The 26,830-nt window shown below is 57.7% G+C and overlaps 2 protein-coding genes and 1 non-coding gene across 3 annotated transcripts; 2 read left to right on the top strand and 1 right to left on the bottom strand.

The window, feature by feature from the left end:
* On the top strand, positions 1-19,399 carry ERCC2 (ERCC excision repair 2, TFIIH core complex helicase subunit). The gene is made up of 23 exons (XM_068527213.1): positions 1-58; positions 383-482; positions 1,478-1,555; positions 1,639-1,701; positions 1,862-1,975; positions 6,373-6,489; positions 6,578-6,694; positions 7,049-7,172; positions 7,269-7,365; positions 7,451-7,584; positions 7,669-7,837; positions 10,048-10,166; positions 12,332-12,401; positions 12,492-12,561; positions 12,653-12,754; positions 13,930-13,993; positions 14,515-14,636; positions 16,057-16,149; positions 16,249-16,321; positions 16,545-16,615; positions 16,720-16,863; positions 16,993-17,136; positions 17,571-19,399. Exons 1-23 carry the CDS (start codon positions 54-56, stop codon positions 17,661-17,663), a joined length of 2,283 nt encoding a protein of 760 aa, XP_068383314.1. The 5' UTR covers positions 1-53; the 3' UTR covers positions 17,664-19,399.
* Positions 3,955-4,093, top strand: LOC137753970 (small nucleolar RNA SNORA46). Its single transcript, XR_011071652.1, has one exon. It is a non-coding gene; the product is annotated as a small nucleolar RNA SNORA46 (small nucleolar RNA).
* On the bottom strand, positions 17,921-26,606 carry KLC3 (kinesin light chain 3). The gene is given in 15 exon segments (XM_068527214.1): positions 17,921-18,045; positions 18,351-18,414; positions 18,607-18,713; positions 18,805-18,845; positions 18,920-19,010; positions 19,655-19,828; positions 20,366-20,467; positions 20,541-20,628; positions 21,053-21,272; positions 21,682-21,751; positions 22,079-22,309; positions 22,799-23,064; positions 26,205-26,314; positions 26,316-26,407; positions 26,409-26,606. Coding segments are annotated over 15 exon segments (1,926 nt in total). The 3' UTR covers positions 17,921-17,973.
* Positions 26,607-26,830: the final 224 nt, after the last annotated feature.

Raw genomic sequence — 26,830 nt, 5'->3', positions numbered from 1 at the left:
TGAATATTCATGAGGGAGGCGGGCCGACGCCGCTTCAAGCCGCGACCTGCGCCATGAAGTGAGAGGGGGGTCTGGGTTCGCGGCTCGCGAGCGGGCGTGGGGGGTCTGGAAGATGCAGGGGCCAGTGGGCAGGCCTCGGGTCCCGGCGGGGCGAGGGGAGGCTGAAGGGGAGGGGTAGGGATAGCCGCGGGGACCCACGGGGCGGTAACGGGGATGGTCAGAGACGAGATGCCGAAGGGACCCGGAGACTTCTGGAGAACTGGGGGATATCCGGGGGGGAGGCAGCGGGCCCGTAACCCCTCTCGGTTCGACGGCAGGGGAGTGTGGAGGCTGGAGAGGGGCCGAGGGGACGGGGGACTGACCCGGCAGCTCCCGCCGCCAGGCTCAACGTGGACGGGCTGCTGGTCTACTTCCCATACGACTACATCTACCCGGAGCAGTTCTCCTACATGCTGGAGCTCAAACGCACGCTGGATGCCAAGGTGGGTGGGCCGGCCCCCCTGCTGCCCATCTGACAGCGGGGGCTGCCGCATGTGCGTCTAAGACTGAGATTGCAGGACGTCTGGAGTTTAGAAATCTGAGGTCCTTGGGAAGCCAGCGCTGCCAAACTTCCTGTTACCTCAAATAATAATAGTTAATAATAGCAGCAGCTGACACTTGTCAAAGGCTAAGCTGCTCAGTGGTTGGCTTAGGAATATAGAGACTTTGGAATCGACTACCCACAGCTGTGTGTCCTCGGGTAAATCACTTAATCTCCCAGTTCCACAGTTTTCACCTTTGTAAAATGGGCATAGTAGTAGTACCTACCTCAGCTTAATATGAGGGCAGTAGGGGTTAATTCACTAAGTAAGGCAGAGGTTCTCAACTGGGGACCATTTTGACCCCCAGAAGACATTCGGCAATGTCTGGAGACATTCCTCATTGTCAGTACTAGTGGAGTGGTGGTGCTACTGGCATCTAGTACGTAGAGGCCACAGATGTTGCTAAATATCATACAGTGCACAGGACAGCCCCCTCACAAATATTATCCGGCCGCAAAATGTCAAGAGAGTCGAGGTTGAGAAACCCTGATGTAAGACACTTCGTAATAGTTCCAGGCACAGAGTAAGTGCTGTGGAGGTGCTTGCCAAATTAAAACAAAAAAGGCTCACTACGTATCAGACACTGTACTAAATATTTAACCCCCAGTTTCTCACTAATCCTCATAGTCATGCTATGAAGAAGAGCTTTTTAGGCCCATTTTTAGAGATGAGGATCCTGAGGCCCCAGAGAGGTTGAGAGGTCTTGCCTAAGACCACTCAACAAAAGTGGCAGAAGTGGGGTTCAAATCCACTGCCCCTAGGGCCCAGACTCTTAACTGCTGTGTTGTCCTGCTATTCCAAGATGGTGGCATTTCGGGGCGGGGGTGGTTTCCCAGAGTTTGTGTCCCTGAAGTTCTGAGAGCCTGTGTCTTGTCCCTCCTGCCCGGATCACGCAGGGTCATGGAGTCCTGGAGATGCCCTCAGGCACTGGGAAGACAGTGTCCCTGTTGGCCCTGATCATGGCGTACCAGCGGGTAAGTGACCCCCTGGGCCCGTGGAGGGGGGAAGAGGGAGGAGGCTGGACAGGGGCCGAGGCTGAACCCATTGTCGTCGGCAGGCGTATCCACTGGAGGTGACTAAACTCATCTACTGCTCGAGGACTGTGCCTGAGATTGAGAAGGTGAGCCTGGGACCAGTCCCAGTGCCCCTCACCGTCCCCTAACCCAGCGGTCCCCCTGGCGGTTGCCGTCATAGCTTTGGGGGCCTGTGGGAAGCTGGGGAAGGGGCTGGGGCTTTCAGTGAGGCCAAGTCCCCCCCCACCCCCTTATCAACTGGAACAGGTGATTGAAGAGCTTCGAAAGTTACTCAACTTCTATGAGAAACAGGAGGGCGAGAAGCTGTCGTTTTTGGGGCTGGCTCTGAGCTCCCGAAAGAACCTGTGCATTCATCCCGAGGTGAGTGCCCAATCCTCCCCTCGCCCTAAGCCTCAGGGTGGAGGAAACTCTTCCATCCAACCAGGAGTCCTAGATCCCCACCCAGACCAGACATCTCAGGAAGATGTGCAGGTGCCATGCACAGAATTCTCTTCTCATCCAGTGCCGACTCATCGTTCATGGCCCAGGCACACCTCCTCTGGGGAGCCTTCCCACTTTCCCCAGCCTGAGAGAAGTTAAAAAGACAGCTCCTGGAGGCTGGCAGGCCTGGTTTCCTGATTCTGAAATGTACTAGCTATATACTCTTGCATAGGTGGTTTCTGCACTCTGGGCCTCAATCCTCCTTTCTGTAAAATGGGGATAATTAATCACCTGCTTCATACAGTTGTTGATAAGATTGGGCAAGGGGGTGGGGTTGGGCGAAATGGGTGAAGGGGTCAAAAAGTACAGACTTCTAGTTATAAGATAAGTAAGTTACATAACGTACAGTTGACCCTTCGTATCTGTGGATGCAGAACCTGCAGATAGGGAGGGCCAACTGTGCTACGCCACTTTATATAAGGGACTTGAGCATCTGTTAATTTTGGTATCCACGGGGCGGACCTGGAACCAATTCCCCCTTGGATATTGAGGGACAGCTGTACAGCATGGTGACTGTAAGTCATATACTGTATTGTATATTTGAAAGTTTCTAAAAGAGTAGATCTTAAAAGTTCTCATCATAAGAAAAAAAATTGTAACTATGTATGGTGATGGATGTTAACTAGACTTATGGTGGTAGTCGTTTCCCTACATATACAAGTATCGAATCATGTTGTTTACCTGAAACTGATCTATAATGTCATATATCAATTATATTTCAATAATAAAAAAAAGATTGGGCAAGATAATGCATGTATAGCCCTTCACATGTATGAAGAGCTAAAAGAATGTTAGGAATTATGGGGAATTCCCTGGCGGTCCAGTGGTTAGGATTCTGCGCTTCCACTGAAGGGGACACGGGTTCGATCCCTGGTCAGGGAACTAAGTAAGATCCCACAAGCCACACGGCACAGCCAAAAAAAAAAAAAATTAGAAATTATAGTGCTATTAATAAATATTAATATATGCTACATAGAAAAATAGTTGTTATCATTAAGTTACAAAACCATTGGGGTCACTGAGCTCCAGGCACGGTTTTAAGTGCTTTAGTATGGTAATTCTTTTTTTTTTTTTTTTTTTTTAATAAATCTGATTCTTTTTTTTTTTAAATTAGTTTATTTATGGCTGTATTGGGTCTTCGCTTCTGTGCGAGGGCTTTCTCCAGTTGCGGCAAGCGGGGGCCACTCTTCATCGTGGTGCGCGGGCCTCTCACTGTTGCGGCCTCTCCCGTTGCGGAGCACAGGCTCCAGACGCGCAGGCTCAGCAGTTGTGGCTCACGGGCTTTGTTGCTCCGCGGCATGTGGGATCTTCCTAGACCAGGGCTCGAACCCGTGTCCCCTGCATTGGCAGGCAGATTCTCAGCCACTGCGCCACCAGGGAAGCCCAAGTATGGTAATTCTTTAGTGTGGTATAATGTATTCCAAGAATGTATTTTTTATTTTTATATATATATATATGTGTGTGTGTATGTGTGTGTATGGGTATATATATCTATATTTATTTATTTATTTATTTATTTATTTTTTGGTTACATAATTTATTTGATTGTGCCAGGTCTTGGTTGTGGCATGTGGGTTCCTTACTTGTGGCTCACCAGCTCTTTAGTTGTGGCATGTGGGCTCCCCAGTTGTGGCTCGTGGGCTCCTTAGTTGTGGCATGTGAACTCTCAGCTGCGGCATGCATGTGGGATCCAGTTCCCTGACCCGGGATCGAATCCGGGCCCCCTGCATTGGGAGTGTGGAGTCTTAACCACTGCGCCGCCAGGGAAGTCCTGGAATATACATTATGTAATGCTATTTGTAAGAATGTATGAGAAATAATACAGATGGTGGATGATGGCTGAAGAGCAGTGGCACCCCAGCACTGTGTTTAAACCTGTGGATGGGAATCTTTCCCATTCTTGGTGATGCTGTAGTGCAAAAATATCCCTGCCTCTTTCTTTTTGGACAGCCGACTTTGTGCCATCCTGCTGTTGCTACGTGGAATTAAGGAATGTAACTCTATTCAGCCTTTGTTACCTGATAGCAAGGAGGATTGGGGTATATGAAAGCTTCCACAGACTCTGGAGCAAAATTTCAGGATGCTTTCTTTTAAACAAAAGTTTAAATTATGATTTTAAGTTTAGAGGCATAAATGAAGAGGAACCATGTAGTAAATGGATGTATGCGTGTGCCCAGAACACGCTCAGGTGGTGGTTCTGTCCCCCTTAGGAAGTGAGAAGTTGAGAATTAATTAACTGGATTAGATTTTCTGGAAATGTGATACGTGTATAAGTAGTATTCAGCTGTATGTCAGGATGGTATCTTAGTTGTCTCCAGAGATATATAGCGACCTGGATAATGCTAAAGATTGTGACAGATAATTCCATCTTGGTTTTGTCGCTCCACATGCCTGCTGCCTTGGAAGGATTTAAAAGCATAGCTGAAGTTTTCATTTGGATTGAATTTAGTTCTTCAAAATAGATTTGCCATTGGGTCTCTGCTTCAATCCTAGATAAAGTTTTCATAGTTTTAAAATACTTTTCTGTGGGAGCATATATGACACTTAACATTGTATACCTTGTACAATGTATTTTTTCTTAATAAATTTATTTATTATTTATTTTTGGCTGAGTTGGGTCTTTGTTGCTGGACGCAGGCTTTCTCTAGTTGCGGCGAGTGGGAGCTACTCTCCGTTGCAGTGCACGGGCTTCTCATTGCGGTGGCTTCCCTTGTTGTGGAGCACGGACTCTAGGCGCGCGGGCTTCAGTAGTTGTGGCTCATGGGCTCTAGAGCGCAGGCTCAGTAGTTGTGGCTCACGGACTTAGTTGCTCTGTGGCATGTGGGATCTTCCCGGACCAGGGCTCGAACCTGTGTCCCCTGCATTGACAGGCGGATTCTTAACCACTGCGCCACCAGGGAAGCCCAATGTATTTGTTTTTTTATGTGATTTGTTTTTGGTATTTATTGTTTATTTATTTGTTTGTTTATTTTTGGCTGCGCCGGGTCTTAGTTGCAGCACGTGGGATCTTCGTTGCGGCATGTGGGATCTTTAGTCACGGCATGTGGGATCTTTGTTGCGGCATGTGGGATCTTTAGTCGCGGCATGCCAACTTCTTAGTTGAGGCATGCGAACTCTTAGTTGTAGCATGAGGACTTACTAGTTGCGGCGTGCGGAATCTTAGTTGTGGCGTGTGGGCTTCTTAGTTGAGGTATGTGGACTCTTAGGGCTTGCCGGCTCCTTAGTTGTGGCATGCAAACTCTTAGTGTGGCATGCGGGATCTTGTTCCTGGACCCGGATTAGAACCCCGGGCTCCCTGCATTGGGAGCACGGAGTCTTACCCACTGGACCACCAGGGAAGTCCCATATGATGTATTTGTATTACCTAATTAAAAAAAAATAAAATGTAAAGGCATTTAAGAAAGAGAAAGAAGTAGTATAAGCCTTGGCAACTAGGGACTTCCCTGGTGGTCCAGTGGTTGAGACTTCGCCTTCCAGTGCAGGGGTACGGGTTCGATCCCTGGTCGGGGGGCTAAGATCCCACATGCCTGGCAGACAAAAAACCAAAAAACATAAAAGAGAAGCAATATTGTAACAAATTCAGTAAAGACTTTAAAAAAAAAAAAAAAGCCTTGGCAACTGATGGAAAGGGAGAGGGAGGGGTCAGCAGCCTCAGAGCCTTCCCTTTGGTGAGGGAAAGGTTTTGTTCTGAGGAGAGGGAGCCCTGGGCTGTGACGGTGCCACCAATGGAGCCTCAGAGGGTTCGGAGCAGGGCAAACGTAAGGCAGGTTCTCAAACTGCAATCACAGCCTCCTCTGATTCTTGGACCTTGCCAAAGTTCTGGCTGTTTTAGCATTTTAAAAGATATAGCAGGACTCCCCTCCCAATGCAGGTCGATCCCTAGTTGGAGAATTAAGATCCCACATGCCGTGCGGCACGGCCACAAAAAAAAGATAAAGCAGTTATCCTTCATCTACATGCTAAAGAATCTTCAAGCCTTAATATTTTGAAAAATTGAGATGTAATTGGCATTATATAGGGGTTAACATTTTAAAAAGAATAAGAGCCTAACAACTGTACCACTCTTGCATCCCTGCAGTAAGTTCTCAGGTGTCTTAACTGTATAATAACAAAGCAGATCGAGGTTCAAGTTTTCCACAAATGCCCGAGTCTCACCCCGGTTGGAACAGGATGGCCTCCTATCCCGCCTAGCCGTTAGGTGTTGTTGAGCCCCGGATTCGAGGAGTGGTTGGGCCGCTCAGCCTGTCTCGGTGCTAAGATGCTCCCTGGCCCCTCAGGTGACGCCCCTGCGCTTTGGGAAGGACGTCGACGGAAAATGCCACAGCCTCACGGCCTCCTACATAAGGGCACAGTACCAGCGGGACCCCAGCCTGCCCCACTGCCGCTTCTACGAGGTGCCTGCGGGGCAGCGGTGAGAGAGGGAGGGCGGGACTGCTAGCAACGGCCAACCTCCCTGACCCCTAGGTACCCTCTCACCCATAGGAATTTGATGTCCATGGGCGCCAGGTGCCCCTCCCCGCTGGCATCTACAACCTGGACGACCTGAAGGCCGTGGGGCAGCGCCAGGGCTGGTGCCCATACTTCCTTGCCCGATACTCAGTGAGGAGGCCAGCAGGAGTCGGGCAGAGGGGCGTGTGTGAGGGTTACAGGCTGCCTGCCCATCTGTCTGTCTGCCTGCCCGCCTAGATCTCCCTACTGGTCTGTGCCTGTATCTGTTTGTCAGTCTCTATCCGTTTGCTTATATGTATTTGTGCCTTGCCTGTGTCTGTCTTGCCTCGCCTCTGCCTGCCCATCTGTGTCTGTCTGTCCATCTGCCTGTGCCTCTTGCCTCACCTCGCCTCTGTGGGCCTGCGGGGCAGTGATGTGGCATCGTGCTGTGGACGGCGGTGGCAGGCCCCCAGGGCTGGGTGCTGGCAGATGGCCCCGGGTGACCCTGCCCGCCTTGGCCCCCAGATCCTGCACGCCAACGTGGTGGTCTACAGCTACCACTACCTCCTGGACCCCAAGATTGCCGACCTGGTGTCCAAGGAGCTGGCCCGCAAGGCCGTCGTCGTCTTCGACGAGGCCCACAACATTGGTGAGGAGGGGGCCAGGGCAGGGAGGCGATGCCAGCCCCTCAGGCGGCCGCTCCGTCCACCTGCCTGAGCCCAGCCCGCTGCCCACTCTCCTCCAGACAATGTCTGCATCGACTCCATGAGTGTCAACCTCACCCGCCGGACCCTGGATCGGTGCCAGGGCAACCTGGAGACCCTGCAGAAGACGGTGCTCAGGTGGGGATGCTGCGGCTGGTAGGCCCTGGCGCCTGACCTGCCCCGCAAGTGTCCCCAGCTCTGCCCACACCTGGTCTCCCCGCAGGATCAAGGAGACGGACGAGCAGCGTCTCCGGGACGAGTACCGGCGCCTGGTGGAGGGGCTGCGGGAGGCCAGCGCCGCCCGGGAGACCGACGCCCACCTGGCCAACCCCGTGCTGCCCGACGAGGTGCTGCAGGGTGAGCTGCTGCCCGCCCCCGCGCCCCCCGCACCCCTGCCGCTTGGACCCGCAGCGGCGCCTGGCTGAGCCCCTCTTCCCGCAGAGGCGGTGCCAGGCTCCATCCGCACGGCCGAGCACTTCCTGGGCTTCCTGCGGCGGCTGCTGGAGTACGTCAAGTGGCGGCTGCGCGTGCAGCACGTGGTGCAGGAGAGCCCACCCGCCTTCCTGAGCGGCCTGGCCCAGCGCGTGTGCATCCAGCGCAAGCCCCTCAGGTGCGGCCCCCGAGGCTGGGTGGGTGGGTCCCTGCGAGGGGCAGAGGGGGGGGTGAGGCCAGCCCTGGGCACTCGCTGAGCCTTGTCCTCCCAGCCTGTGGCCTGGGGTCACCGTGTCACCAGTATCAGGAGTAAGGGAAGAGTGTGGGGGGGTGCATGTGTACACTCGTGGGTCAGAGCGGGCAGGTCCGTGAGCTGGTCCTGGGACCCTGGTGGGACAGGGGCCCGGCAGGCGACACATGGCTCGATCAGAGAATTTACCTGAGGAGAGTTGGATGGAGGGGCTGTGTACAGGGGGGCGGGCAGGGTGGAGGAGCTGATGGGTGGGGAGGCCCCTGGGCCCTTGCTAGAGGTCAGAGGTATTCCCGCCCCAGGCCATAGGGGAAGGGGAGGGAGCAGCCCTGGAGAGGGGCTCCTGATGAGGCTCAGCGGAGTGGGAGCTGGGAGAAAATGGGACCCTCCGCCCAGACCCCTGTCTCCTCCCTTCAGTGCCTCTCATTGTCCCCCCCGCAACCCCGGCCCCCAGCCTGTGGGCCGGAGCAGCCCCTCAGTGCGATCTGGGGGGCAGGGTCAGTCTCCCCATAACAGGGCAGGCAGTGAATGGACCTGGGAGTGGGGATGGAGTTTCCTGTGCTTTTCCTTTGCTGTTTTGCATAAGTCATTGGTTTTCTCTGAACCTCAGTTTCTTCCTTTTTGGAGGAGTGGGGGCTACTCTTCGTTGTGGTGCACGGGCTTCTCATTGCAGTGGCTTCTCTTGTTGCGGAGCACGGGCTCTAGGCCCACGGGCTTCAGTAGTTGTGGCACACGGGCTCAGTAGTTGTGGCTTGTGGGCTCTAGAGCGCAGGCTCAGTAGTTGTGGCGCACGGACTTAGTTGCTCTGCAGCATATGGGATCTTCCTGGCCCAGGGCTTGAACCCGTGTCCCCTGCATTGGCAGGCGGATTCTTAAGCACTGCACCACCAGGGAGGTCCCTCCGGTGGTGGTTAAATGACAGAGCAGTGACGCCAGGAACCTACCCGGTCTAGAGCACTGATGATGAGCTAAGTGCTTTACGGTCCACATCCCGTGGAATCTCAGTACAGTGTCCTCCTTCCCTCGCGGTCCAGTGCAGTGGTTAAGACTCTGCCCTTCCACTGCAGGGGGCACAGGTTTGATCCCTGGTTGGGGAACTAAGATCCCACATGCCACGCGGGCAAAAAAAAAAAAAAACTGTCAATACAGTGTCCTTGCCTTGTGCTGCAGATGAGGACGCTGTGTCCCGCAGAGGAGAAGCCATTGCCCAGGGCCCCACAGCACTGCATATGGCAGTTGTGACTCGAAGCCTGGCCTGTAGGGCTCCAAAGCTCCTGGCTGCTCTGCCTCTGAGGGGGTGGGGAGCCCTCGGTGTGGCTTCAACTTTCTCCCCCAGCTGAGAGGCTTGTGAGGACAGAGGGGATCTTAGTTAGCCACATGGTACACGTTCTGAGTGCCTGCACTGTGCTGGGGACACAGTGATGACTGAGACAGCCCTGGCCCTGCCCTCCTGGGGCTCACAGTTCAGTTGGGGAGACAGACCCGTCCCAGATAGGGCCAACCCAGGGCTGGTACGGGGGAGTCCTGGGGGCTGAGGGAACACAGAGGGGGGCACCTGATCGAGCCTGGGGGTAGAGAAGACAGGCTTGAAGGAGGGAGGCTCAGGAGGCCGGTTTTCAACGTGACCGCCTGCCTGGCTCCAAAGCCAGGTTCTGCTGCTCCGCCGCCCGTCCCCGAGGGGTGGGAGCCTCCAGCTGGGTGGCCTTGCGTGTACGGCTCTGTGAGGGGGTGTCAGGTTGTCCTCTGTGAGCGTGTGGGACTCCGACGCTGTGAGTGTCACCGAGGGTGGCGAGTGTGACTGAGACGTTGCGAGAGGTTCTGGGCGTGAGGGTATGACGGTGTGGTCGTGCGGGATTTGCGTTGTGACCGTGGGATGCTGGGTCGCCCCTTTTGACCGAGAACCTGCGTGTGAGAGTGTGACCTCACGTGACATGACCGCGCGACTCTGTGGGCTGTGGCCCCGTGGGACATGCAGTTGTACAAGGTGGGGACACAGAGGTGACTGACACAGACCCAGGCCCTGCCCTCACGGAACTGCCAGGCGGCTGGGGAGACGGTGCGTGACCACGTCCTCTGAGGGCGAGGAGGGGACTCTGGGGCCCGCTGCCTTCCCTCAGCCCATCCTGCCACCCCGCCAGGTTCTGCGCCGAGCGCCTGCGCTCCCTCCTGCACACCTTGGAGATCGCGGACCTCGCTGACTTCTCCCCTCTCACCCTCCTGGCTAACTTCGCCACGCTCGTCAGCACCTACGCCAAGGGTGAGCTCACCTCTCCCTGCCTCTGCCGGCCCCCGGCAGCTGGAATCGGGATCTGGCAGAACCTAGAGGGTTGCCCCTGGGACTTGGACAGGCGGGACCTCGTAGGGTTGGGCTCGGGAGTTTGGGCTTTAGTTTGAGGGCAGCGGGGAGCCACGAAGAGCTCTCGAGTGAGCGAGCCTCGCGCTCAGATTTGCGTGTTCAAAGGTTCCCTCTGGCTGCAGAGTGGAGAAGTATGGGGGTGGGCAGTGGCATGAGATGAGGCCGGAGAAGTTCTGTGGGGTCTGCTCACACTGGGGGGTGGGGTAAGGGGTTGGTCATGCTGCTCCCAGTGGCACTGGGGAGCCATGGCAGGTTCTGGGCAAGGGAGAGGCAGGGTCAGATTTGTGCTTTAGAATGATTCTTCTGGCAGAGGCTGGGCCAGTGCGGGAGGAGAGAAAAGGAGGGGCTGGAGAGAGACGTGGAGCTAAAGAGGCCGGGACTTGGTGCCTGGCCGTGCGGGGCCTGGGGGAGAGGAGTCGAGGAGGATGGTCAGATTTCCAGCCTGCCGGGGAGAGGGGAGCATTCCCTCCGCTTCCTCAGCTTTAAGCTGGCCAAGGGCTCGTCTGATCCCCGGGGATTACTCCTCTATCCAGGAAACTAGGTCAGGCCTGCCTGATGTCCTGCGGCCTGGTGTGGCCTTGGCAGGAGGATAGAGAGTCCGTCTCCCCCACCCCAGGGCCGATCAGCAGCAAGTCTCACTGGAAGCTTCCTTCTGCATCCATCCCTCCGTCCACCCCGTCTTGCCTCTCGGTCTTTCTCCTCTGTTCCCCACTTCGCCGTCTCCCAGCACCTGACATTCTTTACTTGGAACGTCCTTCCCCACCTTCCTCAGCCCCCAGCTGTCTCCCCCTCATCCTTCAGTTCTCGGCTCGGGAGAAATGCCGCCGCCTCCTCCAGGAAGCCACTTCTGGCTCCCAGGCTGGCCCCTCCTCTAGGCTCCCCTGTCCCAGCCTTGCCCACTCAGAGTGGTCGCTCTGTGGGGACAGGTCCGTGTCCCCATCACTGGACTGTGAGTCCTGAGAAGGCAGGACCAGGGCTGTCTCAGTCACTGCTGCATTCCCAGCACAGGGCTAGGCACAGAGGACTTGATTTTTTCAAAAATTTTTACTAAGTGAAAATGAATACGTGGATTCATTCATTCATTTATTGGTTCAACAAATGGGCCAGGCCCAGCACTGGGGAAGTGGCAGGAACCAAGAAAGACCTCATTCCTGACCTCTCAGAACTTATGTTCTAGCTGGGAAGACAGGGAGCCTAGATGCAGACACAGGTAAGGAAGATGATTCCAGAAAGTGATAGTTTTCATGAGAAACAAACATGTCACCATGTTGGAGAACATCTACATGGCCGGCGTGGCTTTTCTGAGGAGCTGACATTTGAGCTGAGTTCCGAATGACCAAATGGAGCCAGCTGCCTTGGGAAGCTTTCCAGGCAGTGGGGCAAGTGCAAAGGCCCCGGGGTGGAATGAACCTGGTGGTTTTGAAAGTGAGGCAGGAGGCCCGTGAGCAAGGAGGAAAGGGGGTCATCGTGGCAGGATCCCACAGACAATTCTGGACCCTGGGAGGAGTGGGGGGGGCTTCTGAGCAGGGGAGAGTTGTGAACTGACTCAGGATTTCACAGAGTCCCTCTGGCTGCTGTGAAGGGAGCAGGGGTGGGGGCGGGGAGCCCAGTGAGGAGGCGACTGCAGTGGTCCAGGTGGGAGGTGATGGCGGCTGGACTGGGCCGGGGTTGGGGGAAGTGGGCAGCTAGACTTTGGAGGCAGAGCTGACCAGCCTCCTGATGGCTTAGACAGGTGGTAGGAGAAGGTTCGAGACTTTGGCTTGAGTTGGTGGGTGGGCCCCTGCAGCCCCGGGAGAGTGAGGGGTGAGCCTTCGGTACTCTTGGCTCAGGGTCCTCTGAACGTTTGCACGGGTGTCGGCCCTGGGGAGAGGTGGGCAGGTTGGGGTATATTTTGGACTCAGATGCCTGGGTTTTAGGTTTGGACTGCTGGTGGCTGGTCCCATTCACTGAGGAAGGTGAGGGGAGGAGGACTGGGGTGGAGGGAGAAAGTGGGGGGCAGGGGTAGGGGGTGGCCTAGTGGGCATGGTCATGACTGGCGCCCAGGGAATCTCACCGGCCCCCTGTAGGTTTCACCATCATCATTGAGCCCTTTGACGACAGGACCCCAACCATCGCCAACCCCATCCTGCACTTCAGGTGAGACCTGACCCCAGAGTGGGTGTGAATGGACCACAGGGGCCTGGGCCCCCCAGCCTGGCACTCACCACCCTTGTCCGCTCCTCACAGCTGCATGGACGCCTCGCTGGCCATCAAACCCGTGTTCGAGCGCTTCCAGTCCGTCATCATCACATCTGGGGTGAGGGCCCTTCTGGCCCCCAGCCCTCCACTGGGGGACTCCTGATTCCTGCCCAGTCCTGCTAAGATCCCTCCTGCTGTCCCTGGTACAGACGCTGTCCCCGCTGGACATCTACCCCAAGATCCTGGACTTCCACCCCGTCACCATGGCAACCTTCACCATGACATTGGCTCGGGTCTGCCTCTGCCCCATGGTGCGTGGGAGAGGGTGAGGTGATGGGGGAGGGGAGATGGGAATGAGGGCTGCCTTTCCTCCCTCCGCTCCCCGCCACTTCTCAGGCAGCTGAGGGATTCTGGATTCAGACAGACCTGGGCTTGAGTTCGACGCCCCAAGCCTTAGTTTTCTCATGTGTGAAATGGGAACACCCCCTCCGTGATCTCCCAGGGTGGTTGAGGGGACTGAGTGAGATAGCGGGTGTGAAAGGCTTTTGTGGCCCAGGGCCTGGTACTTGGTTAGCTTGGCTTTGCCCGGTTCATCGTCTGGCTGTGACCTTGCTAAGTGACCCTTCCACTCTGCCTTGGTCCCCTTCTTTGTAAAATGAACATCGTAACACGGGCCCTCAGTTCCATATCTGAAGTTCCTGGGCCAGATGTGGGTTTTTTTGTTTGTTTTTTGTTTTGCCGCGCCACGCGGCTTGTGGCCTCTTAGTTCCCTGATCGCGGATTGAACCCGGGCTCTCGGCAGTGAAAGCATGGAGTCCTAACTACTGGACCACCAGGGAATTCCCCAGATGTGTTTTAGAATTGAGAATTTTCCAGACTGGAAACACCGCCAGTGGGGTCTGGGCAAGTCCCTCCAGTGAGAGTCATATTTCAGCAAACGTTTCGAAGAGTCAGACTAAGGGAGATATGTCAGGACTCGGAATAGGCTCGGGGCAGGTTTTGCTGCTGTAGGAGTTCGTGCCAAACTTAAACATCTGGAGTTTCCAGAGCGTTTTTGCTTTTGGAATTGCCCTTCAGGGGTTGTGGACTGGTGCTGACCATGGGCCATGTACCGCCTCGTGCTTCTATGAGGTTGCTGGCGGCGTTGCACAGTGGCTGTCGAGCTGGGGGTGAGAGGCAACTTCCTGAACCGACTGGCGGGAGGCCGGTGCGGGCTAAGAGGGTACTTGCTGCTGAGACACATGGGTAGACTTCGGTTCAGTTCCCTCTCTGCCGTTTATTTGCTGTGTGACCTTGGGCGGGCGACACGCCTTCTGTGAGCCTTAGGTTACTCATCTGCGCCATGCAGATAACAGCATGGCTGAGGGTTCATTCAATGACACTGTGTCTATAAAAAGCTTAGAACAGTGCTAGCAGGCCACCTGCACTCACACGTTGGAGCGGTTGCTGCTGTTTCCCTTATCATGACCTCTCTTGCTCTCTCCAGATCATTGGCCGTGGCAACGACCAGGTGGCCATCAGCTCCAAATTTGAGACCCGGGAAGATATTGGTATGGTACCCACAGGGGATGGTTTATATGGGTCCCAGGAGGGGAGGTGGAGCAGTCAGCGTGGGCTGGGTCATGATGCAGTAACAAATACCCCCAAATCGAAGTGGCTTTAGGCAGAGGTACTTCTTGCCCACAGTACATGCCATCATGGGTTGGTGGGGGCCTGCCCCATGTCTCCTCATGCTGGGAACTTCCACCATTGGACACATCACTGTGGTGGTGAGCTGTGACAGGAGGGATCATGGTGAATTGTGAACTGGCTCGTAAAGGTTCTCACCTGGAAGTGACACGTGGCCCTTTCTGTATTCGGCTATGGCAAGTCACATGGCCACGCCTAGCTTCAGGGCTTTGGGGGTGCCATCCTCCCAAGGAAAAGCGGAATGTTTGAACAGTCCTACAGAGGCCTCAGTGGGGTTTTTAGGAACCCAAGTTCAAGACAAGCCATTAGACAGGAACGCTCTGATAGGGAGTGGGGAGGAGGAACCAAGCCGGGAGAGAGTCCAACCTCTGACCCCTCACAGCGGTGATCCGGAACTACGGAAACCTCCTGCTGGAGATGTCCGCTGTGGTGCCCGATGGCATCGTGGCCTTCTTTACCAGCTACCAGTACATGGAGAGCACCGTGGCCTCCTGGTACGAGCAGGTACGCCCAGCCACTCACTCCACAGAAGGCCCCTGTCTCAGCTCTTGGCTCTGTTCCCCTGTGTGTTGGCTTCGTTCCTCTTGTGTTTTAAATGGTGACATGTATCATAGGTGATAGGACAACGTATAAAACACAGATGGACAGTTTAAAGAATAAATAGCGTTCACTCTTCTCCCAACATCCAGGTTAAGAACTAAGACATGAGCAGCCTCGCTGGGCCCCTTCCTCAGAGGCGTGGCCCTCAGGAGAGGTGACAACACCCCACCTTATGGGTTTTTGGGGTTACTTCATGACTGTCTCTCCAGCACACATGGCTTGGTTTGGAGACACTGGGTAGCAGGTGTGACTCTAGCTGGGTGCTGTGCCGCTAGAGGAAGGTTCTGGAGAATTAAGGCTGGATACAGGCTCGGGGCAAAGAACCTGCAGGAGCCCCTTCTGGGGAGCATTTGGGTGAGGTCATGGGGCAATGGGGCTCACCACAGCTGGGCACTGGCAACCCAACAGGATGTGGATGGGGGAAGGGCACCCTGTCCTTCCTGATTCTGAATGCACCACGGGCCCAGCTCTCGGGTAAGTTAGGGCAAGCGCTTTGGGCTGAGACGAGTGAACTTGTCTAATGTGAGCACCAGGCAATGTGTGGGAACCTCATTTCACGCACAGCCAAGACCTTGGTCTTGTCCTCAGGCTCTTTCCACACAGTGGGAAAGGTGGCTGTCAGCCACCTGAGCACCACATCCTGTGTGCCTTTCGTGTCTTATTTAAGAAAACTTTGCCTACCCCAGGGTCACGAAGATGGTCTCCTGTGTGTCCGTCTAGACGCTTTGTAGTTTTAGCTTTCATATCCAAGGGCTGTGAGGTACCTCAGATTTATCTTTGTGTATGATGTAAGGCAGGGGTCAAGATTCATTTTTTTCCCATATGGAAATCTAGTTGCTCCAGCCCCACTTACTGAAAAGAGCTCCCCGCACTGAGTGGCACAAGTGACCATCTGTGCAGGGGGGGGCGGTGTGTGTGTGTGTTTCTGGACCCTCTGTTTTGTCTCACTGGTCCATCTGTGTATCTGTCCTTGATTAGTACCGCACATCTATTTCAGTGTCAAATATGAAATCTCAAGGCAGCCTCTGATTGGCTCTGCCTGGCCTCTCCACCTATCACCTGCATCCCGATGGGCCATCTTGAGCCACATGCCTGTTCCATTTGTCCAAAGGATGAGGATTGGTTCCCTCCCCGGGTCACAGGGTTTTCCAAAGAAGTGACAGTACCACCACCCTCCCCAAGTCTCCAGTGGGCAAGCTGAGGCCTGGGGAGAGAGGTGGTCTGTTGCATGGGAATCTGGCAGAGTTGAGTTTAACCAGGACTCCCCTGTCCTTTAATCCTTCTGCCAACCCACAGCCTGACCTCCCTGCTGTCTTTCCCTAAGGGCATCCTCGAGAACATCCAGAGGAACAAGCTGCTCTTTATTGAGACCCAAGATGGGGCTGAGACCAGTGTGGCCCTGGAGAAGTACCAGGAGGTGGGTATTACCGGGGGAAGAGGAAAGTCCAGGGTGGAGAGGGGCCAGAGGAGGCAGCTCCGAGGTGACGCATCTCGTGTCCTGGCCTCCCCTCCCCAGGCCTGCGAGAACGGCCGTGGGGCCATCCTGCTCTCGGTGGCCCGAGGCAAAGTGTCTGAGGGAATTGACTTTGGTGAGTGGACTAGGCTCTCCCCTCCCCAAGCGCCTGCGTGGATGTCTGGCCATTTCTGCTCCCCCAGGGGACCGGCGGCCCATAGCCTGGGCACGCACGGGGCCTCCCCTTCCTTCCATCCCTGGGTGCTCTGCAGGGCCCTTGGGGCGCAGCCACTCAAAACAGCATGAGCTCCCGGGCCACGCGAGGTCAGCCCTCTCACTCCCCCTCCTCTGCCCCGCAGTTCACCACTATGGCCGGGCCGTCATCATGTTCGGGGTGCCCTATGTCTACACCCAGAGCCGCATTCTCAAGGTGAGCAGCGCCTGGGGGCGGTAGGACGTGAAGGCCTCTGTCGGGCCCTCTCCTTAGGACTTGTGTGAGGAAGGGACGTTGCCTCCCCATCTCCGCACCCGCAGGCGCGGCTGGAATATCTTCGGGACCAGTTCCAGATTCGAGAGAACGACTTTCTGACCTTCGATGCCATGCGCCACGCGGCCCAGTGTGTGGGTCGGGCCATCAGGGGCAAGACTGACTATGGCCTCATGGTCTTCGCCGACAAGGTGCGGGTTCTGGGGCCCCCGCCAACCAGGCTGTTCCCCCAGTCATTTCCCAGATGGGGTGGGCCAGGCCGAGGGTGCCCGGGCTCCCCCTGCCAGGGTCCTGACATCCCCCCTCTCGCCCACTCACAGCGGTTTGCCCGGGCCGACAAGCGGGGGAAACTGCCCCGCTGGATCCAGGAGCACCTCACCGACGCCAACCTCAACCTGACCGTTGACGAGGGGGTCCAGGTCGCCAAGTACTTCCTGAGGCAGATGGCACAGCCATTCCACCGGGTGAGCCCACGGTGCCTAAGCTCCTCTTCCAGGAAGGGCCCTTGGCTTTCTCCCTGAGCCCCAAGCCCAGCCGGCTCCCTGCCCCCGACAGAGAGGGGTTTGTGTGCACCCGCGTGCCAGGCCTGGGAGCTGGAACTGCGGGGAGAGTTGAGGGCTACAGATGGAGCGTGTGTCTCCAGTGGGAGCCCCGAGCAGGCTGTGGGCCTCTGGAAAGCCAGTCCTTCTCTAGCTTGGACACAGCTCTCTGGCTGCCGCCTCCCTCCCTCGGCCCATCTTCTGGTTCCAGGGACGGGATGCCCTGGGTTATACGGGTGTTTTGAAATTCAAGCATCCTGTCCTGTAGCCCCCTGGGCAGGCCACCTGTCCCTACTGAGTCGTGGACCCCTGTGTTAGGAAGCGCAGCAGCTGACACCCCCCCCCCTGCCCCCCACCAGGAGGATCAGCTGGGCCTGTCCCTGCTCAGCCTGGAGCAGCTGGAGTCGGAGGAGACGCTGCGGAGGATAGAGCAGATCGCTCAGCAGCTGTAGCGGGGTGGGGGCGGGGCCGTAAAAGGAGTTGGCCGTGACTCCTGAGCCTTACCTGGCCCTGGGTCCCAGCAGCTTGGAGGGCGCCTCCGGGGGAGGCGCTTAAAGGTCCCTGCAGGACACCTCAGGCAGACGTTCTGGCTGCCAAGTCTACAGCCTTTAATCACAGGAGGAGAGGACAGCGGGGAAGCCCAAGACACTGGGTGCCCCCGAGGGGTGGGAGCGAGTCAGGGAGATGAAAGGACTCCCGTCCCCTCCTCCCATCCCACTCCCGCTCCTCCTGAGAAGCCGCAGCCACGTGGTTCTGTCGCCTTCAGCGGGGGCCCAGGTCCTGGGTGCTGGCGCTGAGGGTCCGAGAGGCCTCGCTCAGGTGCCGGCTGGGGAACTGGGGACAGGCACGGGGTGGGTGAGGGGCAGGACACAGCTCTGCTGCAGCTGCCCCTAGGGCTCCTCCCCAGCAGCCTGGCTGCCAGCTTGTCTGTCCTGATGGCCGTGTTGCTCATCCTCCTGTCCCCACGTCCACCCTGACTCCATCCATCCGTTCCCCCGCCTCTACCCAAGTAAAAGCCATCCGTGCTCCCTATCCTGGTGTCCACTCCACCGCCAGCCTGACCACTCCCACCCTTCCCTTGCCTCTGGGCCTGTCAGTGTGTCCCCTCACTCCACCCTCGACCCGGCTGTCCCCCTCACCTGGTTCCCAGCAGCCCTGGTACCATCCATGTTCAGCATGTTGAGTGACACGGCTCTCTTCATCCTACAGAGGAAAGTCGGGGGGTGGGGCACAAGTGAGCCCGGGAGTGTCTGGCTCCCACCCTGGAAGGGACCTCTCCAGCGCCAGGTTTGATTGTATGTGTGGCAGGGGAGGTGGGAGCCATGGAAGGTTCTTGAGCAGGGCAGGGAGAGGGGTGGGCTACAGATTCGGCCACCAACCTGACCCAACACTCACTCAGCTGCCCCCACCGCCCCCTCGCCTCGGAGCCGGGAGACCAGCTTCTCGCTTCCCCGCCGGATGGACTCTCGGAGCTTGGAGAATGAGCTGCTCCGACGAAGGGTCTGGGGAGGGCGCCAGGGACACGGGTCAGTCCCCCCCATTCCATCCAGTCCCCACCTCCACCCTGGGAGCTGAGGCAAAGCCTGTTCTCACCTGCTGTTCTGCGTCACCAGCTGTGCCTGTGTTGGGGGCTCCTGGGGAACAGATGGGGCCATTGTTCTGGGGGTGCTGAGCCCCCTGGGGGAGAGGGGAGGGGCTGGGGGCTCACCGAGAGGGGCGGGCAGGGCCTCCCTGCTGAGGATTTCTTTGTACAGTTCCTCCGCCTGCTGGTACTTGTTCTGTTTCAGGTAGGCTGAGGCCTGCAGGGAGGGCATAGCCTGGGTGACCTTGCCTCAAATCTGGTAGCTTCCCAGGCCCCAGCATTGCACCCAGGCACATCCTTCCAGCCCCCGCAGGAAGAAGCCCAGGTATACCCCCCACTCCAGGCCTCGGCCGACAGCAGGGTGGGCTTGGAGCCCAACCCCACCACTTCCCATAGCGTAGGTGACTTCCTGACTCAGAGCAGGAACCTGTTCCCCACTCTACCTTGAGCCAGTGACACACCTCTCTGTGCCTCAGTTTCCTCATCTGCAAAATGGGGCAACGGGAGCACCTACCTCATAGGGCCCTTGAAGAAACGGACAGTACAGGCAAAGTCCTAAGAAGGGGGTTTAGCTCAATAAATGCTCTCATCTGCTCCCGGCCCGTCTCTCTGGCTTCCTCTCTGACTGGAGCTGTTCTCGGGCTGCCACCAACTTGCCTGTTTCCTGATGCTTCCGTGTCCTCTGTGCTGAGCAACCTCACCTGTCAGGGCCCAGCTTGGAAGACGCGTCTCATGGGACAGCTCGAGGGCTGGGCAGAGGTGGGGCCCCTGGCCTCCGTGGTATCCCACCCTTGAGCCGATGGGTGCTCCCCAGTGCTGCGGCCCCAGGACCAGGACACCCGTGCCCCAAGGCGCCCTCACCAGGTTGTTCTTGGTCTTGGCCACGTTGGGGTCGTGAGGCCCACCGAGGGCCGTGTAAATGCTCAGGGCCCGGGCGTAGTGCCGCTCCACCTCCTCGAACTTGCCCTGGTTCTGGCACAGCAGGGCCAGGTTGTTGAGCTGCTTGGCCACGTCCGGGTGGCTAGCGCCCAGGACCTAGGAGTCAAGTCATGGGATCACAAGTCACTGGGGTCAGCCGGGGTGGGCGGGCCACATGATGCCAACAGCCGTAATGAGGGTCATGGGTTGGTTATAGGATTGAAGTGGATGGAGAATTACAGGAGGTTGGGGGTGGAGGGCAGGAACTGCACGGTCAAACTGGGGAGTAGCTGGGTCAGAGGTCATAGTGTTGCAAAACCTTGTGATTATGGGTCAAGCAGGTAGATCAAGGATGGGGTTGTACTGGTCACGTGGGGCTGGAAGGTCAGGACCGGGTGGGGGCATGAGCTGACCTATGAGAGAAGTGAAGACCAAACGGAAGTCATTGGTATGTCAAGGGTGGTGGGTCATGGGATTGGGTGCTCTAGGTTCAAATTGGAGGCACACGATGTCAAATGGGAGGGGCACAGAAGGTCAGAGGCCGCAGGAGCAAATCAGGGTTATGCAAGGGCCACAGAATTGAGCGCTGAATTCAGGATCAAAGGGTGAGAGCCACTCAGGACGGGCTCCGTGGGAGCCGGGTAGGGGCGGGACCTTCTCACGGATCTCCAGGGCGCGCTGGCACAGGGGCTCCGCCTCCTGGTAACGCCCACGCTTCCCGTAGAGGACGGCCAGGTTGTTGAGGGTGGCGGCCACCTGCAGGGCGCGAGTGGCGGGTCAGGGGTGGGAAGGCACAGCCTGCAGCCCTCCCTCCTGGGCCCCCGCTCACCGCGGGGTGCTCCCGGCCCAGCGTCTGCTCCCGGATCTGCAGGGCGTCATGGAGAAGGTCTGTGGCCTCTTTGTACTTGTTCTGGTCCCTGTGGGGCGGCCCAAGGGTGTAGGGCGTTTGGCCAGGCTGGGGTAGCAGGGGCCATCGGCTGGGCTGAATCCCGCAGGCCCAGGGACTTGACGACCAAGCATGGGTGGCACCCTCTGGGGGTCCCTTCTGGGGGTCCCCATACCTCCCAAGTCTAGCACAGGGTCCCCACACTCCCAGATGGCTGCCAAGCCTCTGCCACCCCAGGTCTCTTCCCCACTCCGCTGTGGTCTCTCTTGCCCATGCTAACTCCTCTTTGCCTGGGTCTCAGTGAGTGGCCTCCCCAGATCTCTGTCCCTTCCCTCCACCACCACCCCTGGTGCCCTATGCTGGCAGAGCAGGACACCAGGGTCCCCACCTCTTCTGCCCAAAGACAGGTCCCCGCCCTTCCTGCCCCCTCCAGCCGTGGCGGCTGCAGCCCTCACCGGTACACCAGCGCCAGGATGTTGAGCATGGTGGCCACGTCAGGGTGGCAGTGGCCCGAGCTCCGCTCCAGATCCTCCAAGGCCTGGCGGCACAGGGGTGCCGCCACCTCGTAGCGGCCCTGCCCCGCGTACTGGAGCACGAGGTTGTGCAGGGTCCGAAGGCGGGCCGGGATCTCGTAGCCACCCTGCTGAGCAGAGATGGCCCCCGCTGCCTCGGGACCTGGGGGTGCCGGGCGCCCAGTCACTGCAGGCCGCCTACTTCTGCGGCCCCGCACGAGGGGACACATGCACCCCAAAGCTGCAGCTGCCTCGCTGGCCCCTGGGACCACGGGCCCCTGTTCTGACGTCTGAGATTGGAATCACAGGCATCTTACTGGCCCGTGGGATGTGTCCTAGCCTGCGGGACAGAAACATGGGAGCCACCTGGCTCCTGGGGCCGTGGCAGGCCTGCTTTTGCAGCTTCCAGCGTCACCTGCCCGCTGTGACCCCCACAGCCCCCTGCTTCATCCTCCTGACACCCCGCCCTGACCTTCCCCATCCTCCCTCAGAGGCCTTGGGGGTCCAGCAAATCAGAGATCCCCCCCCCAGCCTGGGCCATTCATCCTCCTGGCTGAGCTCCCCACACCCACCTTTCCTCTCCTCCTCCTCACTGGGGAACAGGGAGGCCAGGCTGTCCTGCCGATGGGGGGACTCGGGCTGCTGCGGAGAGGACAGGAAAGTGGGTGTCATGAGGCTTGGGAGTTTGAGTCAGAGACTGGGGTCCTGGATCCCAGGGTTTGAGGGAGGTGGTGGTCAGGGGTCTCCTGAGGGCTTGGGGAGGATCCTCGGGCTTTGTGGAGCAGCTGGGGGGCTTCTGTGGAAGTTCTAGTGGGTCTGGGATTTGTGGGGCTCTGCAGAGGGTCGGGGGATTCTTCGGAGGGTCTGGGGCACTGGGGGGCACCACGGAGGGATGGGGGCTGTGGGGTAGCTAAGGAGTGCGGGGTCCCCAGCACATCACGGCCCCCGCCTCGCTGGGTCCCGCAGCACCTGGCTCTCCGCAGGCGGGTCGTACTGCCGCAGCTGCCCCAGGAACTCCAGGTGGCTCTTCTCCTCCTCCAGCTGGGCCACAGCCTCCTCGCTGGCCCGCAGCCGCTGCTGCGTCTCCCCCAGCTCTTCCCGCAGCCACGCGTTCTCCTGGGCCAGCCGCCGGGCCTGCGCTCGCAGCCGCTGCTTCTCAGCCTCGAGCGCGCCCACGTGTGCCGACAGGGCCAGCAGCACCTGCCGGGGAGGCGGGGGTGGCGAGTCAGAGGCCTGGTCCCTCCCGCCCCCGACCCGGCCCAGGGCCTCGGATCAAGCCAGAGCACCCCATTCTCTCCAGGGTACCCCGGATTATACAGAGACCCCTCCATTGTGGCTCCAGGGATGCTCAGAGGCTCTCGGGGACATACCCCAATCCTGCCCCGGGACCCCTCTGATTTCACCCAGGCACACAAATTACCCTCAGGATACTTCACATTCCACCCGTGCAACCCCAAAGTCTCCCCGGGACCCACAGTTCCACGGAAGGACCCCACCTGGTTCAGGGGTCCCTGTCGCACATAAGGACCCCCATCCCCAATGCAGCCCAGGGATCCCATCTCAGGACTGGAGCCTCCCCCTCCCGGGCCTGGCTCCCCTAGTCCTCCCTCTACCCAGGCTGCCCCCTCATCCCTGGGCAACCCCCAGGCCTGAGCCACATCCCCCATAGTTGAGTTGGCCCCCTCATACCTGGGCCTCACCCAGCCCCAGCTCGATGGCCTCCAGTGAGTGGCTCACCACCTCCTGCTTTTCTTCCAGCAGTTCCAGGCCAGCCACCGGGCCCTGTCCTGCCACGGCCTCCGCCAGGTGCCCAGCCAGGCCCCGGTGCTCCGCCCGCAGGGCCTCCAGCCCCTGTACCACTTGTCGCGTCTGTCGCACCAGCTCCTCAGGGCTCAGGTGCTCCGGGCCCAGCCCCATGTTTCCCGGGGCCGCCACCTTCACGGACATTGCTGCTCCTGGGGGTGACCGGGATCAGGGGATCACTGCCAGGGCCGGGCAAGTCAGCCCCTCTGCCTCCGCGCCATCTGCGCCACAGGTCCCCTCAGCCCTCTCCCTGTCCGCCCATCCCGGCCAGCCCTCTGCCTCCGTGCTCTCCTCACTCCGGCCAGCACCCTGTCCCACGCCCATCCTGGCCAGCGGGCAACTGGAAACCTAGTCTCCTTCCCTGTCCTCGGCCCAGGGCCCTGCCCTGAGGGCAACTCCAAAACCTCGTTATGTCTGATTAACCAGAGGAGGGCAAACAGCCATCTCGAGGCCTCCCACCCACCTCAGCTCACCCGGCCAGCCCAGCCCACCCCAAGGAGCCTGGGTACCCTGGCCCAGCACTCCTGGCTGTGTGACCTTGGGACCAGAGGTGCCCTCTCCCGCTGGGCGTGTGGGGCAGGACGTGTGGAGGCGGCAGCCTCTCTGTGAGCTCATTCTTAGGGTGTTTTTGTTGGGAACCAGTCAGACCACTGGGGGCGGGTGGGGCAGGAGGAGAGGGCCAAGGGGCTGGGGTGCTGGAAGCAGAGGCCTCTAGACTGGGGAGGTCAGGAAGGGGGGCCCCAGGTGGTGGCTCCCGGAGCCCGAGGACCCGACAGACCCAGAGGAAACGGGCTCCACCCCACCACTGCAGACATGCTCAGCCAGCCCAAGGTGTGTTGGGACACACGTGTGGCAGGCGTGGCCCATGGATGTCACATTGGCCATGTGACAGCTGAGGGTCTGAGGCCCAGATGGTAATGGATGGGGGGGTTCACATGTGGGACTTCATGGGGTTGTATATGGGTGACAAGGTCAATGACACATCTGGTGACAATGCCTCTGGGGCCCTCACATACATACATACATACATACACACACACCTCTCAGAAATACAGCGTAATACACATTGTCCTCTCAGAAATGACACACACACACACTTTCGTTTAAAAATACAACTCAGCACACCCTCACACACATCCACATTTTCCTTTCAAAATATTGATACAACCTAATGCAACACACTAAGGCACGCACACAAATATGTTCTTCTTTCAGAAATAACATATACACACTCCCCTCTGAGAAATACAACTCAACACACAGGTATATATTCCTTTCAGAAATAAAAGCCAGACATAGAAAACAAATTTATGGTTACCAAAGGGGAAAAGGGGTGGGGAGGGATAAATTAGGGGTTTGGGATTAACATATACGTATATAAAATCGATAACCAACAAGGACCTACTGTGTAGTTCAGGGAACTATACTCAATACACTGTAATAACTTATAATGGAAAAGATTGTGAAAATATATATATATATAATACTTACAACTGAATCACTTTGCTGTATACCTGAAACTAACACAACATTGTAAACCAACTATACTTCAATAAAAATTTAAAAACAAAATAAAAGCCAACACACAAAGAAACTGTCTCCTCCCTCAGCCCCCCTCACCTGCAAAAAAGATAACCAAATCCCGAATCACTTCCACTGGGACTGTCTCCTTGAACTTTTATGCCCATGACACTCCCACAGTCCTGCCAGCACCTAGCGCTCCATCCTATGCCCAGCGCCTCCTCCATGCTCCCAGGATTCACGGTGGACCCGTCACCATCCTCCCCATTTCCTTCCTTCCTCCCCACCTGGCCAGCCAGGGATTCGCACACACAGACACACTATAGAGCTTCACACGCGGACGTGCGAATGACCCCTGAGGCCAGGCTCTTACACCGTCACAAGCGGGTGCCCATGACACAGACAGCTGTAGAGACACGGGTAGTTCCATGCGTTCCGCACACAGTCTCTCAGGCTTACTTCACTCAAGCCACTGTGTTCTCCGGAACAGCCCAGCGCTTTTAGCACCTGTGCACATGCTCCCAATCACATCCACTCAGACACAGAGTAAGGGCAGGTGTGTAATCCTGCGGATTTTATATACTGCAGTCTCTCCATCGCCATCAATCTCTCTATGTATATACGTATTCATGCATATATCAATCTCTCTGTGTACGTAGTATATAAGTGTGTGTAGGTATATCACACCATACGTAGTCTCACACTCCACACGCAAGTCACACTCACAACCACACCCGTTCTTTGAGTCATCCCGACAACCATGACTATCATTCACGAAAGTTTGCGGACGCATACAACCTCCCACAACATCACGCACAATCTCAGACAGCTGAGCCGAATGTTCCAGACGCAACCTCTGCACAGTAACAGAGCGACACGCACAGCCACACATCACTCGGGCTGTTTCCTTGACACACACTGGCTCCCACACTCATGCCGGCCTCCAAACAGCAAACTCCCCTTCACCAGCTGAGCCCCGTGCGCACAACCACGCAACTGACAACGATAATCACAGTGACACCCCACACGTATCCATCCTGAACCCACAGTGCCCACCTCCTTGTCACCCCCCCAGTCTTACAGGCAGAGAGACAACCACGGTCACACAATTTCTTGGTGACACACCTAACCCTATAAACAGTTAAACTCCCTGCCAAACACACACACACACACACACACACACAGCATTACAGACACACAATCAGAGGTCGCCCACATTTTCACATCACTGAAACAGTTTCACATCATTCAAGCAGTCCCTCTGTGCCCTCGCAGGCTTACACGGACAGGCCATCTCCTGTACCCACCTGTACCCACAGCCTGACACCATCACACACACCTGAGCTTCGTACACCATCTCTCATGCACATGCACACACCATCTCCACACACACATACACTCGCAGGCGGGAGGCCCCCATCATGGCCAGCCCCCCAAACCACACAACTTACCCCTGGCCGGCCGGCCCAGCCCCGCTCACCCCGGTTTCACCGCCCGCCGCCAGGCCGTCACAAGGGCCCCCTCCCGCCCCCAGGCCCCGCCCCGTCCTCGCTTCTGTTTACCTGAGCCCGGGGGAGGGGGCGCGGCCCCAGCTGGGCCTCCAGACCCCGGGGAGCCCCAGGGGGGGACAGGGGGCGTCCAGGGGCCCCAAAACCCGTCCCCGTCTCCGGGCCAGAGGGCCCAGGGGTGCGCCAGGCCCAGCCCACACCCTCCGCCCTCGCCTCCATCCTCGCAGCTCCTGGGACTCCCACCCCGCATTCCCGGCGCCCACCTGACCGCAGACAGCTCCCGGTCCTGCTTCGCCGCGCTGCGCCCACCCGCCGCGCACGCCCCGCCGCTTCCAGCTGCGCAGCGAGTCTCGGGCCGCGGGCGGGTCCTCCGGGGGGCGGGGTGGCCGGGAGCCCCGCCCCCGCAGGTGAGACCGGCCCCGCCCACCGCCCGGGGAAAGTTAAGACCTGCGGCCCCGGCCCTGCGGCAACCGCAGAACTTCGCGCGCGCGTAGTCCGTAGCCTCTAGGGCACGTCGAATCTGAGATGATTCCAGTGCGCAGGAGGCCTGGAAAGCAGAGTCTCAGCGAAACTAGAATCTTGGAAACTTTGGATCCCAGACGGATGGCCTTCTTGCAGTGCCAGCCGCCGGCTCTTTGCTTTGGCTGTGCGCCCTGCTTGGACATCTCTCCACACAGATCTCGACGTTTGTCTGGTCCCTTTTCAAAGGCCGCTTCCTCCGAGAGGCCTCCCTTGCCTGTCTCTTCTAAATTACACCTTCCCGCCAAAAGACAACCTCATTTCTCTGCTTGATTTTGTTCACAAAAGTTTTCAGGACCTAAAATTATTTCATGTAACATTATAATTACTATGTTGTGTTACATCACATTATTGGTGAGGCTAAAAATTG

Source organism: Eschrichtius robustus, chromosome 19, assembly GCF_028021215.1.
Source record: "Eschrichtius robustus isolate mEscRob2 chromosome 19, mEscRob2.pri, whole genome shotgun sequence".
Taxonomy (NCBI): domain Eukaryota; kingdom Metazoa; phylum Chordata; class Mammalia; order Artiodactyla; family Eschrichtiidae; genus Eschrichtius; species Eschrichtius robustus.
The sequence above is the reverse complement of the archived record's forward strand: the minus strand, read 5'-3'. Positions and strand labels throughout refer to the sequence as shown.

What these genes read in the sequence shown, in the direction of transcription:
- ERCC2 (XM_068527213.1), top strand. An exon ending in TGATCATGGCGTACCAGCGG is followed by an intron (nt 1,556 to 1,638) that starts GTAAGTGACCCC and finishes TGTCGTCGGCAG; the next exon opens with GCGTATCCACTGGAGGTGAC. An exon ending in TGAGACCCGGGAAGATATTG is followed by an intron (nt 13,994 to 14,514) that starts GTATGGTACCCA and finishes GACCCCTCACAG; the next exon opens with CGGTGATCCGGAACTACGGA.